The sequence below is a fragment of the Aulostomus chinensis genome, chromosome 18, assembly GCF_037954235.1.
Source record: "Aulostomus chinensis isolate RoL2024-O1b breed Wild chromosome 18, RoL_Achi_v1.0, whole genome shotgun sequence".
In the NCBI taxonomy this organism is placed as follows: Eukaryota; Metazoa; Chordata; class Actinopteri; order Syngnathiformes; family Aulostomidae; genus Aulostomus; species Aulostomus chinensis.
In genome coordinates, this window is record NC_141337.1 from 2,064,051 (window position 1) to 2,084,984 (window position 20,934).

General features: G+C 51.0%; 1 protein-coding gene and 1 long non-coding RNA gene across 2 annotated transcripts; both read right to left on the reverse strand.

The window, feature by feature from the left end:
- Positions 1-1,325: 1,325 nt before the first annotated feature.
- On the reverse strand, positions 1,326-11,320 carry LOC147244607 (uncharacterized). Its single transcript, XM_086185156.1, has 7 exons — positions 11,180-11,320; positions 10,901-11,029; positions 10,438-10,807; positions 3,002-3,280; positions 2,528-2,878; positions 1,898-2,151; positions 1,326-1,711 (listed from the first exon to the last, which is right to left on the reverse strand). Exons 1-7 carry the CDS (start codon positions 11,318-11,320, stop codon positions 1,481-1,483), a joined length of 1,755 nt encoding a protein of 584 aa, XP_086041282.1. The 3' UTR covers positions 1,326-1,480.
- Positions 11,321-15,621: 4,301 nt separating this feature from the next.
- LOC147244608 (uncharacterized) lies at positions 15,622-17,228 on the reverse strand. Its single transcript, XR_015110096.1, has 3 exons — positions 16,655-17,228; positions 15,932-16,014; positions 15,622-15,818 (listed from the first exon to the last, which is right to left on the reverse strand). It is a non-coding gene; the product is annotated as an uncharacterized LOC147244608 (long non-coding RNA).
- Between the last annotated feature and the right edge of the window lie 3,706 nt (positions 17,229-20,934).

The window sequence follows — 20,934 nt, forward strand, 5'->3', positions numbered from 1 at the left end:
GCGGACGATTCCGGGTTTAACAACGTTACGTTCCCGCCAACCACCGCTACATCAGCGACGAGAGCTCAGCAGCATCATCACGCAGCCGTCAATTTAAGGTGACGAGGACGTCGGTCAGATTCCTCCTCCATCACCCCCCTCCGCCCCATCACAGTCCAACAGCCACAAGATGGCGTCCTGACGCCAGCGCGGTCAGGTCACGCTGTTCTCCAGCTGTGATCATGTCAGAGGACTTGTCTGTCTGACAATCGTTAACGCCTGCTGCTGCTGCTGATTGGCTGAGCAGGTGTGGCCAGGGGCGTGGCCTGCATCTCACCTGCTCACCAGTTCTAAGTATCTTGTGTCTCAGCCGCCGTCTTGGCGGTCATTATTAATGTTATACATGTCGAAAGATGGTTCGAGCAGCTGATTTTAGTCATGCGTGGCGGTGGAAGCTGGATTTACACTCATGGGTCTGGGCGGCTGCACGCCGTCCACCAGTCAGCATGACGACTGGCTGACTTCCAAGTATTTTTAATTCTTTGGTGATGTCATGCTTAACAGGTCACATGACTCATTCAGATCGTTTTCTTACATAAACTTCTATTTTTTCTCACTAAATGTGTGTGTGTATATATATACACACACATGTAAAAATGTGTGTGTGTTATTGGTCCGTCTGCAAAAAATGCAGTTTTCTGACTGAGATGAGACGCGTTTTGAGCGACAGGTAACCGATGTTGATGAGCTACAGCCGGTTTAACCGCCAAAGGCTGAGTCGAGAAAAAAAGATTCGATAAGAAACTTGATAGTGTCGTTTGTCAACCCTGAACGTGCTTGGAAAATTATTTCTGGATTTCTTTGTTTGTTGCTCTTCATCTGGAAGCCGATTGGTTCTGCCAGGCCGACGAGCCGCGATAGACCGAGTTCCCACCAAAACATTTGTTTCATCAGGAATTTCAATCAAGTTTTGTGAAGCACTTTGAGTTTAGAGCGCTACCAAAATCATCTGGTTAGAGGATGCACCTCCGAATGACAAGACAATAACAGGGCGACGTCTTCTGACCCAGTAAAACCACATCAGAGCTGCTGTAGAAATTTTTGTCGGAAAATCAATAAATAATTAAATAAATGTGTTGAAAACATCAAAGTTAATGAACAGATTCAGTTTGTCAGGTTCATTCCTGGGGAGGAACATCTGAAGAAGTGTGAGGACATCTTTTCTATTCGATTAATAGGAGACCTGGGACGCTGAGCAACGGATGACAACAAGTGCTTCAACTTCCTGATTGTTTCAAATTAAAAGTCCGTGTTAGTCGGTCTATCCCAGCTGGCCGGTAGCGTACCGTTTTTTTTGGTCAAACGTTTGGTTCCTCCGGGTCTTCGTTGGTTCTGGGCAGGAGGTTGATGGTGACGTCGGTTCAGCGGGTCGTTTCCAGGCCGGGCCCTGCTTCCGGTTCTGTTTCCAGCTGAGTCCAGGAGACCAGTGCCGTCCCCCAGTTCAGGACTGCTTCCCCGGGTGCTGGGTCTGGATGTGGCTGTGTAGGCGGGTTGCTGAGGAGAACCTCTTGCCACACTCTGAGCAGCGTAACGGCGAGGTGCTGCTGGGTGGAGATGAAGGGGAGGCGATGTCGGCGGCAGCGTGAGTCAGACGGTGAGCTTTGAGCAGCAACACGCGGCTGAACCGCCGACCGCACTCGTCACACTCAGACCAAACCCTCCGCCGCTTCTTCTGCATGCGGAGAAAGAGAGAGGGGGGGGGGAGAGAGAGAGAGAGCTGAAACCTGATCAATCAATCAATCGATCGATCAGGGTGATGTTTGTCTGAATTATTGTGTCTCACCACACTCCTCTCCTTAAGAGTAAATGTATTTCTGACATTTACATCACTTCCTGTTTGACATAAAAGATCTACTACCTTCCTCCCTTTCTCTTCCTCTTCTTCTTCTTCTTCCTCCTCCTCCTCTTCCTCCTCTTCCTTGGTTGTCATGGGCAACAGGGAGGTGTGGCTGGGTGGTTCAAGGCCGTCGCCACGTTCATTGGCACCATCGGCCGCAAGAGCAGCCAGTGTTTCCTTCACAGCAGCGGCCTCGTTGTCATCATCCAGCAGCTGGGACGGCAGCGTCAGGAGGCGTTGCAACATGGAAGCAGACGAACGCCGACCTGAACTTCCTGTAGGCAGGCAGAGAGAAACCAGGACAGTAAACAACGCAACAGTGAGCAGCCGGTGGACACGCGTGTTTACCGGGTGGTGGCGAACTCCACTCAGACAGGTGGAATTTTAAAGGCTGTTAGCTTGTTGTCATGACGACAAACCTGACGAATCATGAATTCATTCTTTTTCCAAGTCGCCATCATGACGTCATTACTCCAGCACTGACAGCATCAGACAGCCAGACGTGGTCTCACTGTTCTAGACCGTCTATTGATGACCTCCAACAGACTTGCGCCAACACCTCCCACCCAACGCCGGCCAGCAGTCAGCTGGTCTCGGTGGCCGATTTCTCTGAGTTGAACCTACAACTCGAGACTCATAGAAGCGACTCACCTGTGGGGCTCCGAGGGGGTCCAGGTGAGGGTCCAGCCACAGCAACGTTGGCCCCGCCCTCAGAGCTCTTCTGTCCTGCTTCATCATCGGGAGAAAACACCTCCATGTCCTCCAGGGGTGTCCAGCGGGGGTCCTGCTGGGGGGAGGAGGGGGAGGGTTCCATGTCCATAGGAGGGGCAGGAAGTGGCTGCACCTGCTGCATTCCTCCCTCACTCAGGCTCCGCCCACCTCCCCCTCCTCCCCCAAGCTCTTTGACCTGCCAGACATCGCTGCACCACTTCTGACCGAAGACCTTGTCCAGGATGGGAACCCAATCCTGAGAGACGGACAGGACAGGGGGGCGGGCCGAGTCTGAGGGGCAAGAAGGGAAGAAAAATGTCCGTAAAAACTTCCACTCATTCAAATTCACAATTAAAGTTCTGTTTTGACCTTTAACCTTTACAGCCACTTGGGGCAGCCAACAATGACACTCACCGGTGGTCACCGCCATCTCTTTGGCCTCGGGGACCTCGGCGAGCTCCTCCCGCGCATCGTCTGACCCGCTGGGGGACATGGAGTCATTCTCTGACCCCCTCCGCCTCCCCCCTCCACCCCCTCTCTCGGAGCTTCGGCCCAGTTTCTCCTCCAGGACCTGTTGCTCACGCTCCATCTTGGTGATCTCCAGCAGGAGGTCGTCAAACGAGGCTTCCACGATCTTTGTCAACTCACACACGGCGAAGTCCAGGACCTGCTCCATGACGGACTTGAGCTGGTCTGCAGGAGACAAGAGGAACGTGGCCATCATCATCAGAACAGAAACAGATGAAAGAGAGACAAGTATTTCCTGGATGAAGACCGAAGGAGCAGGACAACGTCGGGATGCACAGGGTGACCTTCGCTGGCTAAAGTGGCTAGTTAGCATATAGCTAACGTTAACACAAAGCCAGAAACTGTAGCCCATAAGTGGGTGTGGCCATATAAAATGGATAATCTATCAGAAAGATTAACCCTTGATTATTCACCACAAACAGAAACCATCCATTTAGCCGTCCCATCTGTCAGCATGAAGGAGGCGGGGTTATGAGCTACGCTGCAGCTCAGAGCTGCTGATGTCACAGCGAGAGCCTGCTGGCTGACAACTTCATGTCAACACATCCAACAACATCACGCAACAAACCCCAAACTCTCCGATTCTGCAAAGAACATATGTGTCGGGGAATCTGTCCTGCTCTCCTGCTCTGTCTCCGTCCCCACTGATCCTGGATCTGCTCCACCTTCCTGCTGGTAAAGGAAGGTTCTGGTGGCTGCTGTTGCAGGATGTGCTGCTGATGGAGAATTGTTGGGTGGAGGTTCATTGAAGGAGGGAGGTGCTGGACCTGCTCTACTTGGACAGAGTCAGGACAGAACTTTGGTTGGGGTTTGGTGACACACAACTAAAACTGACTTGACTTTACATAAAATAAACCTTGAAACTCACAAACACACGCACACACACGCACACACGCACACACCTAAATCCTTATCCAAAATCCAGCACTTTACCAAGTGGACGTCATCTGCTCAGAGCACAAACGTTACATCATCATGAGTAAACCATGTGACCTTCCCAGTCATGTGACCTGCAGCCGCAGGACGACCCACTTTCCTTTTTTAAGACGGCATAAATAAATAAATAAATAAACAATAAAGAGCCACAAATGATCTGAATGAGCGTGTGTGTGAGTGTGTGAGAGGAGAGAAATTGAAGAGAACGAGTGATGCAAACAGGAATGTGTTACACTAAAGACTGCTGGAGACAAAATGTCCAAAAAGATAAAAAACAAGCTTAACAGCTGCCATCTTGATTTCTACTTGATACAATAGCAGACTTTAATTGAGTATCTCATGTTTAATTGAACTGGAGACAGGAGAGGGGGGAGACACAGGAGGGAGGAGAGGGGGAGACACAGGAGAGAGGAGAGGGGGAGACACAGGAGGGAGGAGAGGGGGAGACACAGGAGGGAGGAGAGGGGGAGACACAGGAGGGAGGAGAGGGGGAGACACTGGGGAGGGAGGAGAGGGGGGAGACACTAGGGAGGGAGGAGAGGGGGAGACACTGAGGAGGGAGGAGAGGGGGGAGACACAGGAGGGAGGAGAGGGGGAGACACTGGGGAGGGAGGAGAGGGGGGAGACACTGGAGGGAGGAGAGGGGGAGACACAGGAGGGAGGAGAGGGGGAGACACTGGGAGGGAGGAGAGGGGGGAGACACTGGAGGGAGGAGAGGGGGAGACACAGGAGGGAGGAGAGGGGGAGACACTGGGAGGGAGGAGAGGGGGGAGACACTGGGGAGGGAGGAGAGGGGGGAGACACTGGGAGGGAGGAGAGGGGGGAGACACTGGGGAGGGAGGATGGGAGATGGGAGAGGAGCTTTTTCTTGCTTGTCCATCTGAACCCCTGGCAGGAGGACCAGCTGAACTCATGCGTCCTCTCAATAATGAATGAGATTCAAACTCTCAGAATCAAAAGGAGCAGCCGCTCCTGGCATGTGGGCGGGGCCAGGGCTTCATACCACCACATGTTAATGCGGATGACCACATGGTCATATGACCATATGGCAAAAGAGGAAATCCACCAACTCTTTACAGGAAATATCGCTGCTTTTTCCCCGTGTTGACAAGCAACTGACAGGCTCAAGTCCTCATGTGTCCATCTGTGACAGACGCATGATGAGCCAATAAAATCCCAGCGTGAGCGTGTCCACGCACAGCAGGTTCCAGCCTCGGACGCCGTCTGCCGTTACACAGTTGAAGGATTCATGGTGGCGGCAACTTGAAGAGGATACGTTTCCTCGCCGTCGGACCCACCACCATCTCGTAAAGATCATAAAAACTCCAGTATAAGTGTTAATAGAATGTTTGGGAGCAATAAAAGATGACACACGTAAATCAGAGCAGGAACTTCCTCCATTCGCTAACGGGGCGAGAGCAGCACGAATGGCGAGGGACAGCGGCGCTTACAAGCCGATAAATCTTATTCGACAGTGTTAAGAGCTCGCCAGCGCCGGCCAGCCGCGCTCATGAGTTACGCTCCTGAAGAGACGAGAGAGACAGGAGACAGTGAGGAGACGCGCTGAGGAGATGAGGGACACAGAGACAGGAGGTGGGATAGAGGGAAGACCAGAAGGACGGCTGGTCCTTGTTCTCAACAGTAAACAAAAACAGCTGCTAACATGCTGCAGCTGGAGGGGGCGTGTCTGTGTTTGACTGACAGCTCATAGGGTGTGTCTGTGTTTGACTGACAGCTCAGAGGTGTGTTTGGCCACTTTAATTCCACAACTATCACACAAGAATGGCGCCGTGGTTACAACGTGTTGATGCAGGTCCGGGTTTATAGTTCCTTATCATCATTACTCATCATGTGACTTCCTTCAAGAGACAAACAACTGTTAATGAATCAACAGGAAACGAGTCAACGTTTGCATGAATTTCTCCAGGAAAGAAGCTACAATTTTTCCCTGCAAATTAGGAAGAGAAACACGTCCAAAACGGTTCTTTTCTGGTCATTGAAACTGGTTCCAGAGGAGCAGCTACGAAGGGTTGCTGAATTCTAATGACAAAAATCCTCCAGAATCAAGGCCTCGCCGCCACGGCGCCAGATATCAAAGTAAATATTTGTGTTGTGGTCATCAATGATGCGACGCCGCGAGCTCGTCTCTGCGCTTCATTTAATAAATAAGAATAATGAAACTGGTCCTCCCACTGCGCGCCAACCTTTGTTCCTCGCCACAGCGGCAGACATCCCACTGAAAGAGACGCCTAGTTTCAGACACCCGAGGCCCCACAGAGCCATGTGACCTTTGACCTGATCGTGTCAGGTCACAGCTTCATTATTTCGCGTCTGGTTAACTGGAGGCGTGTTTAGATTTTATGAGAATGAAAGCACGCTCAGGACCAGAGCGCCGCTGGTGATTCGCCACTGTGAGGGAACTGCCCTCACATCCTCCCTGGCTCGGATCGAGGGCACGACGGTGGCCTGGTTTTACTGGGGGGGTCGGGGTGGCTGGAGGACGCTTCGCATGTCAGATGTGTGTTGCGTTGGAGTGTGCAGATCTGTGCACGCATGCATGAGAGTTCGGCGGCGGCTGTGGCATCCTGGCATCGGAGGTTTCCTCCCTCACGTGTCGCTGCATGTGGAGACGCCGGCGTGTGTCCTGCAGCGCTGCAGCTTCAGCACCCAAACAAAGCACAGATGCACCTGCTGATGTTGGACCGCCAGCGTCACCTCTGACCACACCCACACACCTGCCGCATGGCATCCAAACACGCGTCGTTAAATTGTGCCAGGAGGTTAATTCTTTCAAAGTTTTGGATATTTTTATGAATCTGTGTTTGGTCTGAAGGGACCGAGCCAGGTGATGTCATCCAGGCAGGTCCGGTGACAGCCGGGGTCATTTAGGGGCCGTCTTTATTTTCTAGTCCAGTCACTGGGGTTCAGCCAGTCATCTTTCCTCGATCCTTCCAGGTCGATCCGCCCTGAGTGAGCACGCCACCGTCACCAGCTTTCGGGTCTCAAAGAGGTTTAGCACTTGAAAACAGTATCATTGTGTGGACACCACTGACACACACAGCCACATGTAGCCATAGATGACCGCTAACTTCCTCCGAATGTCACACACCCCCTACACACTCCTTCCCTCGATTAGGTTGTTAGTTGTATAAAAGTGAATTTAAAAAAACCTAAAAGTTAAAGTCAAAATGCCATGAGAGGAAAGATTTATGTGGTCAGTTTTAATCCTGAGTCCCACAGTGTGAGGCAGAGATGAGGTGTTATTGTAGTCCAAAAGGAAGTTAGCATGTCAGGGATGAGGTGTATTTGTAGTCCAACAGGAAGTGGTCATCTCCTGGCTCCTCTCCCAGCAGCCAATAGGACCGCTCCATGTGACTGAACCAGTAAATCAGCTCTGGTGAACAAAAGTTGATGATCTTCCAGGTTCAGTTCATCAAGATCATCTTCACTGATGAACCCTCTGATGATGCTGGAAGCCTGGATGCTACGTTACCAGTGCTAAGCTAACGGTAGTCTAGGAAGGAACTACACCAGGGTCACATGACCTCAAGGTCACCATCACGAAGCTTCAGGCTTCTCGTGTTTCCCCTGGTGACCTTTAATGACCTCCATGACCTCTGTAGGCTCCTCCAGACTCTTGTTAGCAACCCAGGTTTTTAAGACTCCACCACTCCACCATCCACCAGTCTGGTGTTTACTGGTGGATCTGATGTAGAACTGAACCTCCACCATCCACCGGTCTGGTGTTTACTGGTGGATCTGATGTAGAACTGAACCTCCACCATCCACCGGTCTGGTGTTTACTGGTGGATCTGATGTAGAACTGAACCTCCACCATCCACCGGTCTGGTGTTTACTGGTGGATCTGATGTAGAACTGAACCTCCACCATCCACCGGTCTGGTGTTTACTGGTGGATCTGATGTAGAACTGAACCGCCACCATCCACCGGTCTGGTGTTACTGGTGGATCTGATGTAGAACTGAACCTCTACCATCCACCGGTCTGGTGTTACTGGTGGATCTGATGTAGAACTGAACCTCCACCATCCACCGGTCTGGTGTTACTGGTGGATCTGATGTAGAACTGAACCTCCACCATCCACCGGTCTGGTGTTACTGGTGGAGCTGATGTAGAACTGAACCTCCACCATCCACCGGTCTGGTGTTTACTGGTGGAGCTGATGTAGAACTGAACCTCCACCATCCACCGGTCTGGTGTTTACTGGTGGATCTGATGTAGAACTGAACCTCCACCATCCACCGGTCTGGTGTTTACTGGTGGATCTGATGTAGAACTGAACCTCCACCATCCACCAGTCTGGTGTTACTGGTGGATCTGATGTAGAACTGAACCTCCACCATCCACCGGTCTGGTGTTTACTGGTGGATCTGATGTAGAACTGAACCTCCACCATCCACCGGTCTGGTGTTTACTGGTGGATCTGATGTATACCTGAACCTCCACCATCCACCGGTCTGGTGTTTACTGGTGGATCTGATGTAGAACTGAACCTCCACCATCCACCGGTCTGGTGTTAACTGGTGGATCTGATGTAAAACTGAACCTCCACCATCCACCGGTCTGGTGTTTACTGGTGGATCTGACGTAGAACTGAACCTCCACCATCCACCAGTCTGGTGTTTACTGGTGGAATTTGACGTAGAACTGAACCTCCACCATCCACCGGTCTGGTGTTTACTGGTGGATCTGACGTAGAACTGAACCTCCACCATCCACCAGTCTGGTGTTTACTGGTGGAATTTGACGTAGAACTGAACCTCCACCATCCACCAGTCTGGTGTTTACTGGTGGATCTGACGTAGAACTGAACCTCCACCATCCACCAGTCTGGTGTTTACTGGTGGATCTTATGTAGACCTGAATCTCCACCATCCACCGGTCTGGTGTTTACTGGTGGATCTGATGTAGAACTGAACCTCCAACACCCGCCGGTCTGGTGTTACTGGTGGATCTGATGTAGAACTGAACCTCCAACACCCGCCGGTCTGGTGTTACTGGTGGATCTGATGTAGAACTGAACCTCCAACACCCGCCGGTCTGGTGTTTACTGGTGGATCTGATGTAGAACTGAACCTCCAACACCCGCCGGTCTGGTGTTTACTGGTGGATCTGATGTAGAACTGAACCTGCTGATATCTCCAGCTGCTGAAACCACACACCTGATCTCAGGTGTTTACATCCAAACGTTGGGAGACGAGGGAACCGGACGATCAACAATTAAAACTTGTTGATGGGTTTTATTTCTCCATAGTTCATTGATCTCTTGATGGATTCCAAATCTACGCTAACAAATCCTGATTTTAACACCAAAACCGATTTCTCTCTTCCTAAAAAAAACTATGCAAACATCAGATAACTCATGTTTCACTCGAGTGTGGATTTTTATGCCCCTCCCTCATCTGTCATGTGACATTGCCACAAGGAACTCGGGTCGGGCCGTCAACAAGTAAGACGACCAACGACCTTCATCCTGCTGAATCAGAGACTTTCACCTGTCAGACAGTGATTTTGGCTGCAACACCCCTTTTGTCTCTTTTGCAGAACCTCTGGGGTGGCCAATCAGGTGTTGACTGGGATTCTACCCATCACCAGTCAAACCAGTGGAAGCAGCCTGCCGCACAGCTTAATATTCACCGCCACCGCAACTTCTGTTTTGGCGCCTCGGTTCTTTTCTTCTCCAGTGAAAGGAAATTAAACTCTCTGGGGTCCGTGACGGTCACCCATCCTGACAACCACGAGGCTCACGCCTCCTGAGGTCCTTTGTCGTGGTTCCAACATCATCATCATCATCATCATCATCACCACCACCGCCGCCGCCACCACCACCACCACCATCATCCTCCTCCTCCTCCTCCTCCTCCTACAGCCCAGTACAGTGTACTGGTCTCAGGCCTTCCTCACCCCTGCAGCCTCCTCCTCTTCAACTCTTCGAACCTGTTCTGTCAAATACTTGAGATTCAATATGTTCTGACATGACAGGCACAGCAAGTATTCGCGGAGGAGCCGCCCCGCCCCCTCAGACCTGGTCCCGGCCATCACCTCCATTCTGCTCCAATTGGAACAGTCAAACCTGACCCACTTCAGCCGCGGGAGCTGATGGCGACAGCTTCTTTCGACACAGACGCGTCTGTGAGCGGATGAACGCGGCAGGAAATCCCGCTTTTACCCACCTGCGGGCTCCTCTCTCCCCGCCGCTGCCTCGCTCACTCAGAAGCCTAAAATCGGCCCGCAGAGTTACGCAATCGAGCGTTGCGTGCTGCTCGGAGGGAGGAGTGGCCGCACAACTGTTTGTTTGCGTGTCTACTCTGTGTGAATACGAGAGAGTGTGTGTGTGTGTATGTGTGTTGTGTAACGGCTGCCTACCCACGACTCGTCCCCGCTGCTCCAGGCGACGTGTGTCGGTAGGAACGCCGGGCTCGGTGCCCTGCCCTCCGGGGGCGTGTGTCTGGAGCTGCTGTTGCTGCGGCTGCTCGGGCTTTGTCCTGCCGTTGTCCGCCCTCTCGTCGGCCGCTTTGCCAGCCTTCGTCTTCCCGGCCGCCGCCGCCGCCGCCGAGCTGCCGCCGTCTGCGGAGCCCCGCTTCTCCCACGACTGCAGCTGGAGCCGCAGGCGGCGGTTCTCCTGCTCCTTCACGGCCGTCTCCAGCAGCAGCGCGTTCAGGCTGGAACCCACCGTCTTGCTGATTTCCTGGACGGCGAGCTGCACCACTTGCTCCAGTACGGACTCCAGCTGGCCCTGGAAAAACGAAATGTACACGGCCCCGTTCATGTCTGGCTCATTCTCGACAGCCCGATCCCCCAGGCCTCCCCCGGCCCTGCCCTCCCTTGCCTCCCCGACGGAACACTGGGTAAAATCGCCCCGGGTCGCTCGGCTGGTCCGGCGGCCGCTCGGCGTTCCGTGTCCGGGTGTTGCTGCTCTCTGCCTCGGTGGACCGCGCGTGTTCAGCCCCGTCGGAGGCTGCCGGAAAGACCCGAATAGAGGCGCAACAGCATTTTCCCGCCCACATGTCTTGGCCCGCGCGTACCGTGCACGCTCGCGCCCTTGCAGTCTGACGCCATTTTGGTTTTGGATAAAATAACAAACCCGAATGTCAGAGGGTGTTATTACCCGAAAATACCTGCAAATGAGACGTTTGGCTGCTCGTGTCTTCCCAAGGACCCCCAGCCCACCCAGGAGCAACTGCTGCTCCACATTTAACTGGTCCCTGCACTGGTTTAACTGGGGTGATTCACTGTGCCACTTCTTCATATCTTTAAATCTTGTAAAACTACAGAATTAAAGGGGGAGACTTGGCCACCCAAGGGTTCTCAAAGCGAAGTCCAGGGACCCCCAGTCCCTAAGGGTCTTTCAGGGTGTCCTCAATGAAATTAGTCATACTAGTAATACAAAAGAATATGTCAATAAACTCCAACATGGCAGCAAATACACCAAGTTTTTGCAGGTCATGTCGATGCCAGAATATTTCCAGGTAGGAGGACCCTCCATCATGTCAGATGGGGTCGAGTTGATTGACTGATTTATATGTTGGTAACCATACAGTGGCATCTGTTTGCTTGTTACAAAGTTTGAGTTTGTTGTAAATAAATAATTTACGAATCACTGATAGTAAAGGCCAGCTGTTGCTAGCTTCTTGCAGCTGATACTGGTCTTTGTATGTGAAAATGTTTTGACATGAAGAAATTGGCCAACAGTCTTTATTTACCATTGGAATTATGTGTTCTAACATTACATGCAACGCACTTCTAACAACAGGATCAGACATTTGAAAAGCTAAGCACAATAAACCCAGTGGTGACCAACCGCAAAGATCAGTTTTAAAAGGTTTTTTTTCTTTATCGTGTGAAAAAGGACATTTGTCCGTCGTGGAGACGTGAACAGAGACGCAGCTGAATTAGCTTAATTAGCGATGTCGGTGGAACCAATATGGAGTTATTAATTATTCATTAATTCAGTTAGGAGGTGTTGTGTGCAGTGGGGCTTCTAGGCTCCAGGCCTGGTGGACTGATTCAGGTGCACCAACGAACAACCGTGTGCAAGTGTTAACCAACCACCCTGCTGGGTTGTAGAGGAGCCGGTGGAGCTCTACGAACCCGGGCAGCGCCTCTTACGTAACCCCTGAAACAACCCATCAGGCCCTGAACCTCAAACACAGCTCAACCAGATAGGCTGATGTACCTGACTGCTGATTCCTGTTCGTTGTGTCACTGTTGGAGCACAAATCACTCAGTGTGGCAACATATTTGCCTCACATTTACATCGAGATATCTTTGTGGATTGGACTGAATATTGAATGTGTCATAAAAAAGCTTGTTTTTTGTCCAGACTTTTATATGGAAGTCATTATGTTCTGTCGGCGGTTTTAACGCAGCATTACGTCACTGACAACATCCCGGCGTGTCGTCGGGAGGAGGGGCGGAAGTGCCTCTGATTGAGCGCATGCCGCAGCACACGGACACTCCCCCTAAAAAATCCTGCGCCTTTCATTCAGCTGTTACGGTAAGGCAGGCCCTGTCGCAACGTCACTGGTGGGTGGAGTCGGCCGCATGGTCGCTCTTTGTTTGCGGAGCTGAAGGAGGCCGAGCTGCACCTGGACTGGCCACACGCCCCCCTCTCCTCTGCCCTCGGTGCCTCCACAGCCGCCGGAGGAAGCCCGCAGGCGGCCTGGAGACCCAGCCGAGATCCGCCGACTGGCTGGAAGTCTGCTGCTGTCTGCGTCTTTTTTTTCTGTCTCCTGTAGACTTGTGGCGTGAAGGCGACGCTGTTATGTCATCAGGGGAAGTGGTTTCCTTCGTTTCCTTTGAGTCAGTGATTTCAGCTCATTACGAGGAACCGACACACGTGAGCAGGACTGAACCACAAACTTTTATCAGCAAAAACCGTCTGATAAAGTGGCTGGCGGCTGCAGCCTGGGTGGCTTATTCATACGGTTTAAAGCTTATTAAAGTGATTGGATGAAAAATTTCACGAGTCAGACTGGATCAATGACTGCAAAAACCTAAGATCCCATCAAAGATATTCACACTGAGTCGCTGGATGATTAAAATGTCTCTAAGAAGGCAACAATTTCTTATTTCAGTCAGCACAACTCTCAAAATGTCCAGAAAGTGAAGGACGTGCCGTCCATATACGGAGTGTCAGACTGTTGGGTGTAAATGCTCTCGGGTGTTGCACAGGTCAGGATGTGATATCCACATATTTACTTGGTGTTCTTGTTGTTTCCCAAGCAATAAAAACAAAGCAGAAAAAAGTCCAATAAAAATGCTAAGGAACCTAACAGGAAACAAGCTAACTACCGGTCCTAATGTCTGTGGTGAACACCAGCTGGAGATTTTAATGTGTCAGTGTCTAGAGGAGCCTCCAGAGGTCGTAGAGGTCGATAAAGGTCATCAGGGGGAAACACAAGACGCCTGAAGCTTATTGGTGGTGACCTTGAAGTCATGTGACCCTGGTGTAGCTCCTTCCTAGACTACCGTTAGCTTAGCACTGGTAACGTAGCATCCAGGCTTCCAGCATCATCAGAGGGTTCATTAGTGAAGATGATCTTGATGAACTGAACCTGGAAGATCATCAACTTTTGTTCACCAGAGCTGATTTACTGATTCAATCACATGGAGCGATCCTATTGGCTGCTGGGGGAGGAGCCAGGAGATGACCACTTCCTGTTGGTGGAGGGACCAGGAGATGACCACTTCCTGTTGGTGGAGGGACCAGGAGATGACCACTTCCTGTTGGTGGAGGGACCAGGAGATGACCACTTCCTGTTGGTGGAGGGACCAGGAGATGACCACTTCCTGCTGGACTACAAACACGCCTCATCCCTCAGCAGCTCTACTGACATTCATTGGTGTTCATGGACACGAGTTTCACCTTCTGACGCTCAACTTTCAAATGGAAGCATTTCCACTCTGACAAATCTTTGCTGCGCTGCATTTCTGTTTGTTTTTCCCAGCGTAAAAAGGTCGTGGTGGGACACGGCTGCCCACCGCTGGAGCCCTCCGGTCTGCTGGTTGGTTGCTGGTTTCACAGCAGGAACCTGACCAACGATGTTTTCTACCCGTTTTCTACCTGACCTTGGAGGTGCTGACATCATTCAACTTTATTACGCAGCAACACTTTCCAAGTCAGGAAGCTGAACACGGCTCACACACCAACATCAGCCGCTGCCCAGTTTGCTACTGGATGAGGTGCCACCATGTGACATGCTGTTAGAGGTGGAGTTCGTCTCCATGGTCATTTCTGGTATTTCTAGGAGATCAGCTGGATGAATCCCTGCATCCCCCACATTTGACTCAACAGGCAGCCCCCCCCCCCGAAAAAAATTCTGCTGAGTAAGTCTTCATGTAGTTTGATTCCTGTGCGTCCGCCGACGCTCATCACCCACGGTCAGGTCTCAGTGGCGGTGTCTCCTGTGTCCTCCTCAGAGGGAAGTGCTGACCTTGAGTCCAGGTTTCACCATGGTGGTTTTGGCTGTCGTGGATGAGGCCTGCAGCAGTGAGGCCAGCTGCTTTTATGAGGTGTGTGTGTGTGTGTGTGTGTGTGTGTGTGTGTTTTACAGGCCCATAACTGCGAGGGTTAATCCTACACACAGATTTTATTGTTTTGGCTTCAAGAGCCAGAAGCTTCCTGCAGGAGTGGAGGGAGGCGGGGTCGATAAACTTGAAGTTAAAGTGAAACTTTCCCAGAAATCATCTCGCCTTCGTGAGGAAGTGTCCCCTGCAGGACTTCCTTGTGAATCCAGAGCTCTCAGCTCGCTCTCCTGGGTCCAGGAGACCAAAGGTGACGCCCCTTGAGCGTCTGTTAGCACTCTCAAGGGGTTTGTTCCTCCTCTTGTGGTCCAGCACTTTGCTCACGAACCACACAAACTTTGATTTGAGATTAAAAAACAAACTGGTTTCACCTCAACACTGCAGTGTGAGCAGCTCTCACATTCAGTTGAAATCACCCCCCCCCGCCCTTCCATTAACCGCGACTCCACCAGCTAGCAGTACCAGCTTCCAGGGACGAGCCTGATGGAGCCTGGAGAACCTCTCTGTGGGTCATAGATGTGGACCGGCCGTACTGAGGCAACACGGCGCTGCGTAGCAGGACCTCCAGCTGTCAACAGAGACACGTTTGGCTATTTTAGACTGTTGCCTTCATGTGGTGTCAGAATAATTGTAAAAAACAAATGAGGTCCTGACTACAAAAATGCACTTAAAAGCCCCCCCCACCTGGTAAGTAACAGAGTCGACAGCTTGACTCGAGGATCAGCGTCTCAGCTCTTCACACGTGCAGACCGAGGACGTTTGTGTCTGGAAGTGAGAGGAGACGGTTCTGAGCCAGAGTTTGACAAAGTAGCACTGCAGAACCAATCAAAGTCTTCAGGGCGCCTCTTCGGTGGCGTGCAGCAGTTCTGCCAGCAACGCCGCCAAATGACAGAAGAAAACTTTTTGGAAAAAAATGAGAAAAACTCCCATCCAGAGTGAGTTAGAAGCTGATTTAACCGCATGACTGAGATATTAGTTTGGATGATCAACAAACCCACTGGACCACCTCCTGTGGTGAGGTTCTTATCCAAAATGGCGTCATTTTCATGCAGAGGGCTGATGTTGATGTAGAGGCTGGTTGATGTGGTTTTGACGGTTCAGAGGAAGAACACGTGGTTCCTCACACACTTGATCGGGTTTTGTGTTGATGCCTGGCGGAAAAAACCCCCAAAAACCTCGGGGTTGTGAAGGCGTCAGAGGAAGAAGATGAGGAGGAGAAACTGGGCAACGAGACAAAATCAATAACAAGTTTTCAAACCGGAGTTTCCCACATGATGCCTTTTTTAGCCTCAGCAGCAGGTCGACGCCTCAGAGCCGCTCTCACACTCCTCACCGTCCTCGCCGCACTCTCATCCCTCCACGCCTCGACCACACCGTCTGACTCCGACACACCAGGCAACGCTCCAACTCACGCCACTGGAAACCCGACGACCAAATATAATCAGGACGGTCAGACAATCAAACTCATAATGCAGTACAATGCGAGTATTTTTCAAGATACCCTCTTGGTACCTGAACACCAAAACACCTCACGCACCTTCAGCTTCAGTTCATTTGGTAAACCACACCTTTCCCTAAAGTCCTCTGCAGTGAGGTTGGAGTCCGCGGTCGCGACGGCGTGGTTTGATGATGACACGTCATGAAAACTATAATTTCAGAGGTAAAAGTCCAGAAGCATCATCAGACGCAGTAAACCACATCTCAGCGACGCAGATACGGTTGCCGGGACGACAGGCGTGTTCACCTGGCTCCACCCATCATCATTCATTTTTAACCAAAGTAACCGCTCGGGCTCCTTATCGCACAATGACAGCTTCCATCAAAACTCGCCGTTGTCAGCGTGCAGGTTGCTGCTAGCTTGTGGTTGTTTTACGAAGCCACGGGGACTCGGATAGCAGCAGGACACAGAGAGGACGGAGAAAGACGACTGAAGAAGTCGCCCCGTAGCAAAACTGATACCTGCAACGGCGTTCCAGTAAACTAGACGAGATGCACGTCAGTGACACAAGTACAACAACCTCAATGCCAGAACCCTAGCAAGACTTTCATTGGCTACCTGAACAAGCCGCCACCCACAGCAGAGGAACGTTGTAGCGGTGTGCATGTAAACACACTCAGCAATGTTTCAGCGTGATGCATCGATATGCGTTGAGTAGAACGGTCCCTGGGTTAATGGGCGTCATCACACTGGTTCCATCTGTCCGTTCTTATACAAGTCAACAAGGAAGTGGTCTTAAAGACTTGGTAGAATGTAGCCAGCTGGCAGGGCCTCGCCTCTCTTCCTTAGCGAGCAACTTCACGTCTGTCACAGCTGGAATCCTTCAGACAGGAAATGGTTTCCTCCTGATCCAGAACAGGAAGTGTGTTCATGAATTATGGATGAAGGTTGCATTACGCTCACAGTGCTTTCAGTTATGCAGCTTCGCATCTTTAATCGTCACAACAAGTTCAACCTGAAGAAACGTCCGCCAGAAAGTGTTTCATCTGCTCTTCAATTTCCCATTTGTCGACTCTGACTTGAGCCCGGATCAGAGGGGGCGTCCAGTCATCTGGTGAGCGGATGTTGGTAACCAGTTCCTGTTCAACTAACACTTAACTCCATGTCTCCATGGCAACAAGCCAACAGTGACTAAAAGGGAACTCCTGATATGTGCGTAGGAAATCATCACCAAAACACATGAAATGTTTATTTATGATTATTTTTTTCTTAATATATTTGTTGATGTTTAATGCATAACTTTTTTTATTTTTCAAGTTCATCTAGTTTTGTGTTTTAAATATTTCAAATATGAGTTTCCATCATTTTTTGTTTTCTTACATTAGAAGAAAATTTAGAGGTATTTAAAAGTTGGAGGTATCAGGTAGCTACTGGGCGCCACCCAGCTGCTCCGTCTGCTGCCTCTTTCAGAAACTCCAACCTGAAACACCACCAACATCATCTGAGCTAGCAAGGGAACAGCTTGCTACAGTAGAGAGCAGCTAGCTAGAGTAGCGAGCAGCTAGCTAAAGCAGAGAGCAGCTGGCTAGAGCAGAGAGAAGCTGGCTAAGAGGGAGTAGCTAGCTAGAGTAGAGAGCAGCTAGCTAAGAGGGAGTAGCTAGCTAGAGTAGAGAGCAGCTAGCTAAGAGGGAGTAGCTAGCTAGAGTAGAGAGCAGCTAGCAAGAGCAGAGAGCAGCTAGCTAGAGTAGAGACCAGCAGGCTAGAGCAGAGAGCAGCTAGCTAGAGTAGGGAGCAGCTGGCTAGAGCAGAGGGCAGCTAGCTAGAGTAGGGAGCAGCTAGCTAGAGCAGAGAGCAACTAGCTAGAGTAGAGAGCAGCTAGCTAGAGCAGAGGGCAGCTAGCTAGAGGAGAGAGAGCAGCTAGCTAGAGCAGAGGGAGTAGCTAGCTAGAGGAGAGAGAGCAGCTAGCTAGAGGAGAGAGCAGCTGGCTAGAGCAGAGGGCAGCTAGCTAAGAGGGAGTAGCTAGCTAGAGTAGAGAGCAGCTAGCTAGAGTAGGGAGCAGCTGGCTAGAGCAGAGGGCAGCTAGCTAGAGGAGAGAGCAGCTGGCTAGAGCAGAGGGCAGCTAGCTAGAGGAGAGAGCAGCTAGCTAGAGCAGAGGGCAGCTAGCTAGAGGAGAGAGAGCAGCTAGCTAGAGTAGGGAGCAGCTTGCACCTTGCAAGCTTGGGATAAGGCTCTTGGTCAGTAGTTGTAAAGATATGTAACATGTATTAATACTCAACGTTTTCTGAGTAGTACCAGCTGGAGAGTGCAGAAACCAATACAAGCAGCGTTGGCCCCACCCACATTACTGCCACTGAGGTGCCCTTGAGCAAGGCCCTCAACCCCAACTGCTCCAGTGGAGCTGCTCAGTGGCCAGCAGATCAGACTGGTTGTACTGGGTCCTGTGATCAGTCAAAGACAGCATCACTCAAACAAACTTGAGAGCAAAAAAGTGGGTTTAACCCTCCTGATATTATTTTGCACCGTCACTGCATCCCGGCACCTTCATGGCTCACCGATGAAGCTGCCAGCAGTGATGTCACAAGTCATCAACTTCAAAAACCGAAAGGATCAAAGTCCAAAAAACACATTCATGGCTAATTAAATGTACTCAGAAGCCCTTCCTGTACCGTGACTGGCAGGTCACCATGGGAGCTACTTGTCAATCACAAGGAAGCCCCACCCACTCTGAACAGATTGACTGAATATCGTTAACTCAATCAACATCCTGTGTAACAAGGAAACAACCATCTTTACACGTCATGTGACCAAAGGTCAAGCTCAGAAGACTGAGAACAGCTGAGATTTTGACAGTTCTCAGTTGTTCTTAATCATCCAACGTCAAACATCTTCCAAACGCCACCTTGACACGGACTTACGACCACAAACAAACTTCCTACTAACATTGAATTCTTGCATCAATCTGTTCATCTCGTCGGATCGAACTCGCGAGTCTTTTCTGAAAATAAAACTGAATGTGCAATGTCTTTCTGATGTCAAAATGGCGTCTGATGCCAACTGTGTAGCAGTTGACCATGAATGAGGAGAGTTCTTTTCTTTGACGTGCAGCCCCCTGCTGGTCGTGATGTTACAGCATCAGGATCAAACTGGAGCGGAAAAAATAGCTTAAATCCAGTGAAATAACAAAAAGGCGTCTGCTCCTCCAAAATGGCGGACATCCAGGCCGAGACGTCTCATAATCATTCAGACGGTCAAACGTGAAGGACGGAGGGACGCGTTGCATTATTGATGATTTCCTTCAAGATGGTCTCAAAGATGCTGCAAGAATACAAATCCGTCATTGAAGCTGAAAGATGCGGACAAAGACAGGAGGCAGGAAGTGACAGGGATTCTGCTGAGGGCGTCCCACCAGCCGCCATACCTCCTCGCTGGTACAACACAACTGACAACACAAACACTCTCTACCAAAGCCCAGTCGTGCCTGGGTCCAGGGGGGGTGCTCAGGTCCCTGGAGGTCAGGTTCAGGTGCAGGCTGAGCAGGTTTGCAGTTTCAAGAATCGAACCTGTGTTGGAGTTTAACCTCACAGATGTTCTCCTGCCGACTCTGTAAACCCGAGGTCACCGTGCTGTCTGACCTCCGGGGGTCGATTCTGAGTGTTAAAGGAGGATTGTGAGTCGGTCCAGATACCTGGGAGACGCTCAGACGGGACGACGTCCTCACGGCGACCTCGTTAGTTCCTATTTCATCATGGAGGTGACGCGTCCTGGTGGATGGACGCCTCCTCGGGGGCGCCAGAGAGTTGAGGGTGAGGGGTGAAACATAAACCATGATACACGCAAACATGTCTGCCATCCTTCACTCCATCATCACCATGTGCTCATCTGTCGCTCCCTGGGACACCTCGTGAGTTCAGGATGGTTTTCCCTCTGTGACGTCACGGTGCATCAGTCGGTCAGAAAATTCTGGTTGCTACTGGAGACCAAAGGTAAACAACCTCAAAAAACTACAAGATGGCCGTTTACGACCTGGGTCTAGTTTCTCTTTGTACAGCAGCGGCTTAAATGGAGTGCAAAGTTCTCATGTTGGAGCTAACAACAGTTCCATCAACTGGAATAATGGTCACATGATCTACCAGGTGACTTGAAAGCCATATATCCCAGCGTGTCCCTGTATGTCAATGTTGGGGGAGGGGCTTGCTACCGAAATGTCATGTGTAGCAACTCAACTTTCTTCTTAGTCATTGGTTTTTAGCTACACCTGGTCAGACCTGATCCACCTGAGTCACAACTAGCCAAGAATGTTTCTTCCATCATTTCATTTCTCATTACATGGCAGATAAGGTTGTTGTTGTTAGCTGGCTAGCAGCACGAGCTAGCAGCACTAGCTAGTGCCCTACCAATCCTGGATGTAGCTCCGCCCACTTTCCTCTGGCGAGAATCACTGACTGAGATGTTGAAAGCATCTTTGGTGTAAGTTTTTCTTATTACTTTACTATTAATAACAGTAATAATAATGTTAATAACTTTATTCACAGTCAGGCAGAAACATTTCGCTAGCATGTGAGACCTGTGTCCATGTTGTCTCAAGTCTCCCTGCTGGACCACGTGCCCTGACAGACTGTCCCCCTTCACACCTGAAACCAACACACACCCCTGCTGCTGCGGATGGGAGGGAGGGGGGGGGTTCAGGGCGGGGGAGAGCGGAGGGGGAGGGGCAGCAGCAGGTTGGGAGGAGGGAGGGAAGGAGGGGGAATTGGCGCCTGCGCGCTGGCGCTCTTTACCCTCCGCATCGCCCCCCCCCTCTCTGCCCCCTCCTCTCTCCTTTTCTGCAGCATCAGTACCACACTCCCTCCCCCTCCCTCGCCCTCCCCCCCCCTCTCTCTCTCTCTCTCTCAGTCGGT

What these genes read in the sequence shown, in the direction of transcription:
- LOC147244607 (XM_086185156.1), bottom strand. Translation starts at nt 11,320, where the DNA reads ATGAAGAAGTGGCACAGTGAATCACCCCAGTTAAACCAGTGCAGGGAC. An exon ending in GCAGCGGGGACGAGTCGTGG is followed by an intron (nt 3,281 to 10,437) that starts GTAGGCAGCCGT and finishes TGTCTCCTGCAG; the next exon opens with ACCAGCTCAAGTCCGTCATG. An exon ending in AGGAAGAGAAAGGGAGGAAG is followed by an intron (nt 1,712 to 1,897) that starts GTAGTAGATCTT and finishes CTCCGCATGCAG; the next exon opens with AAGAAGCGGCGGAGGGTTTG.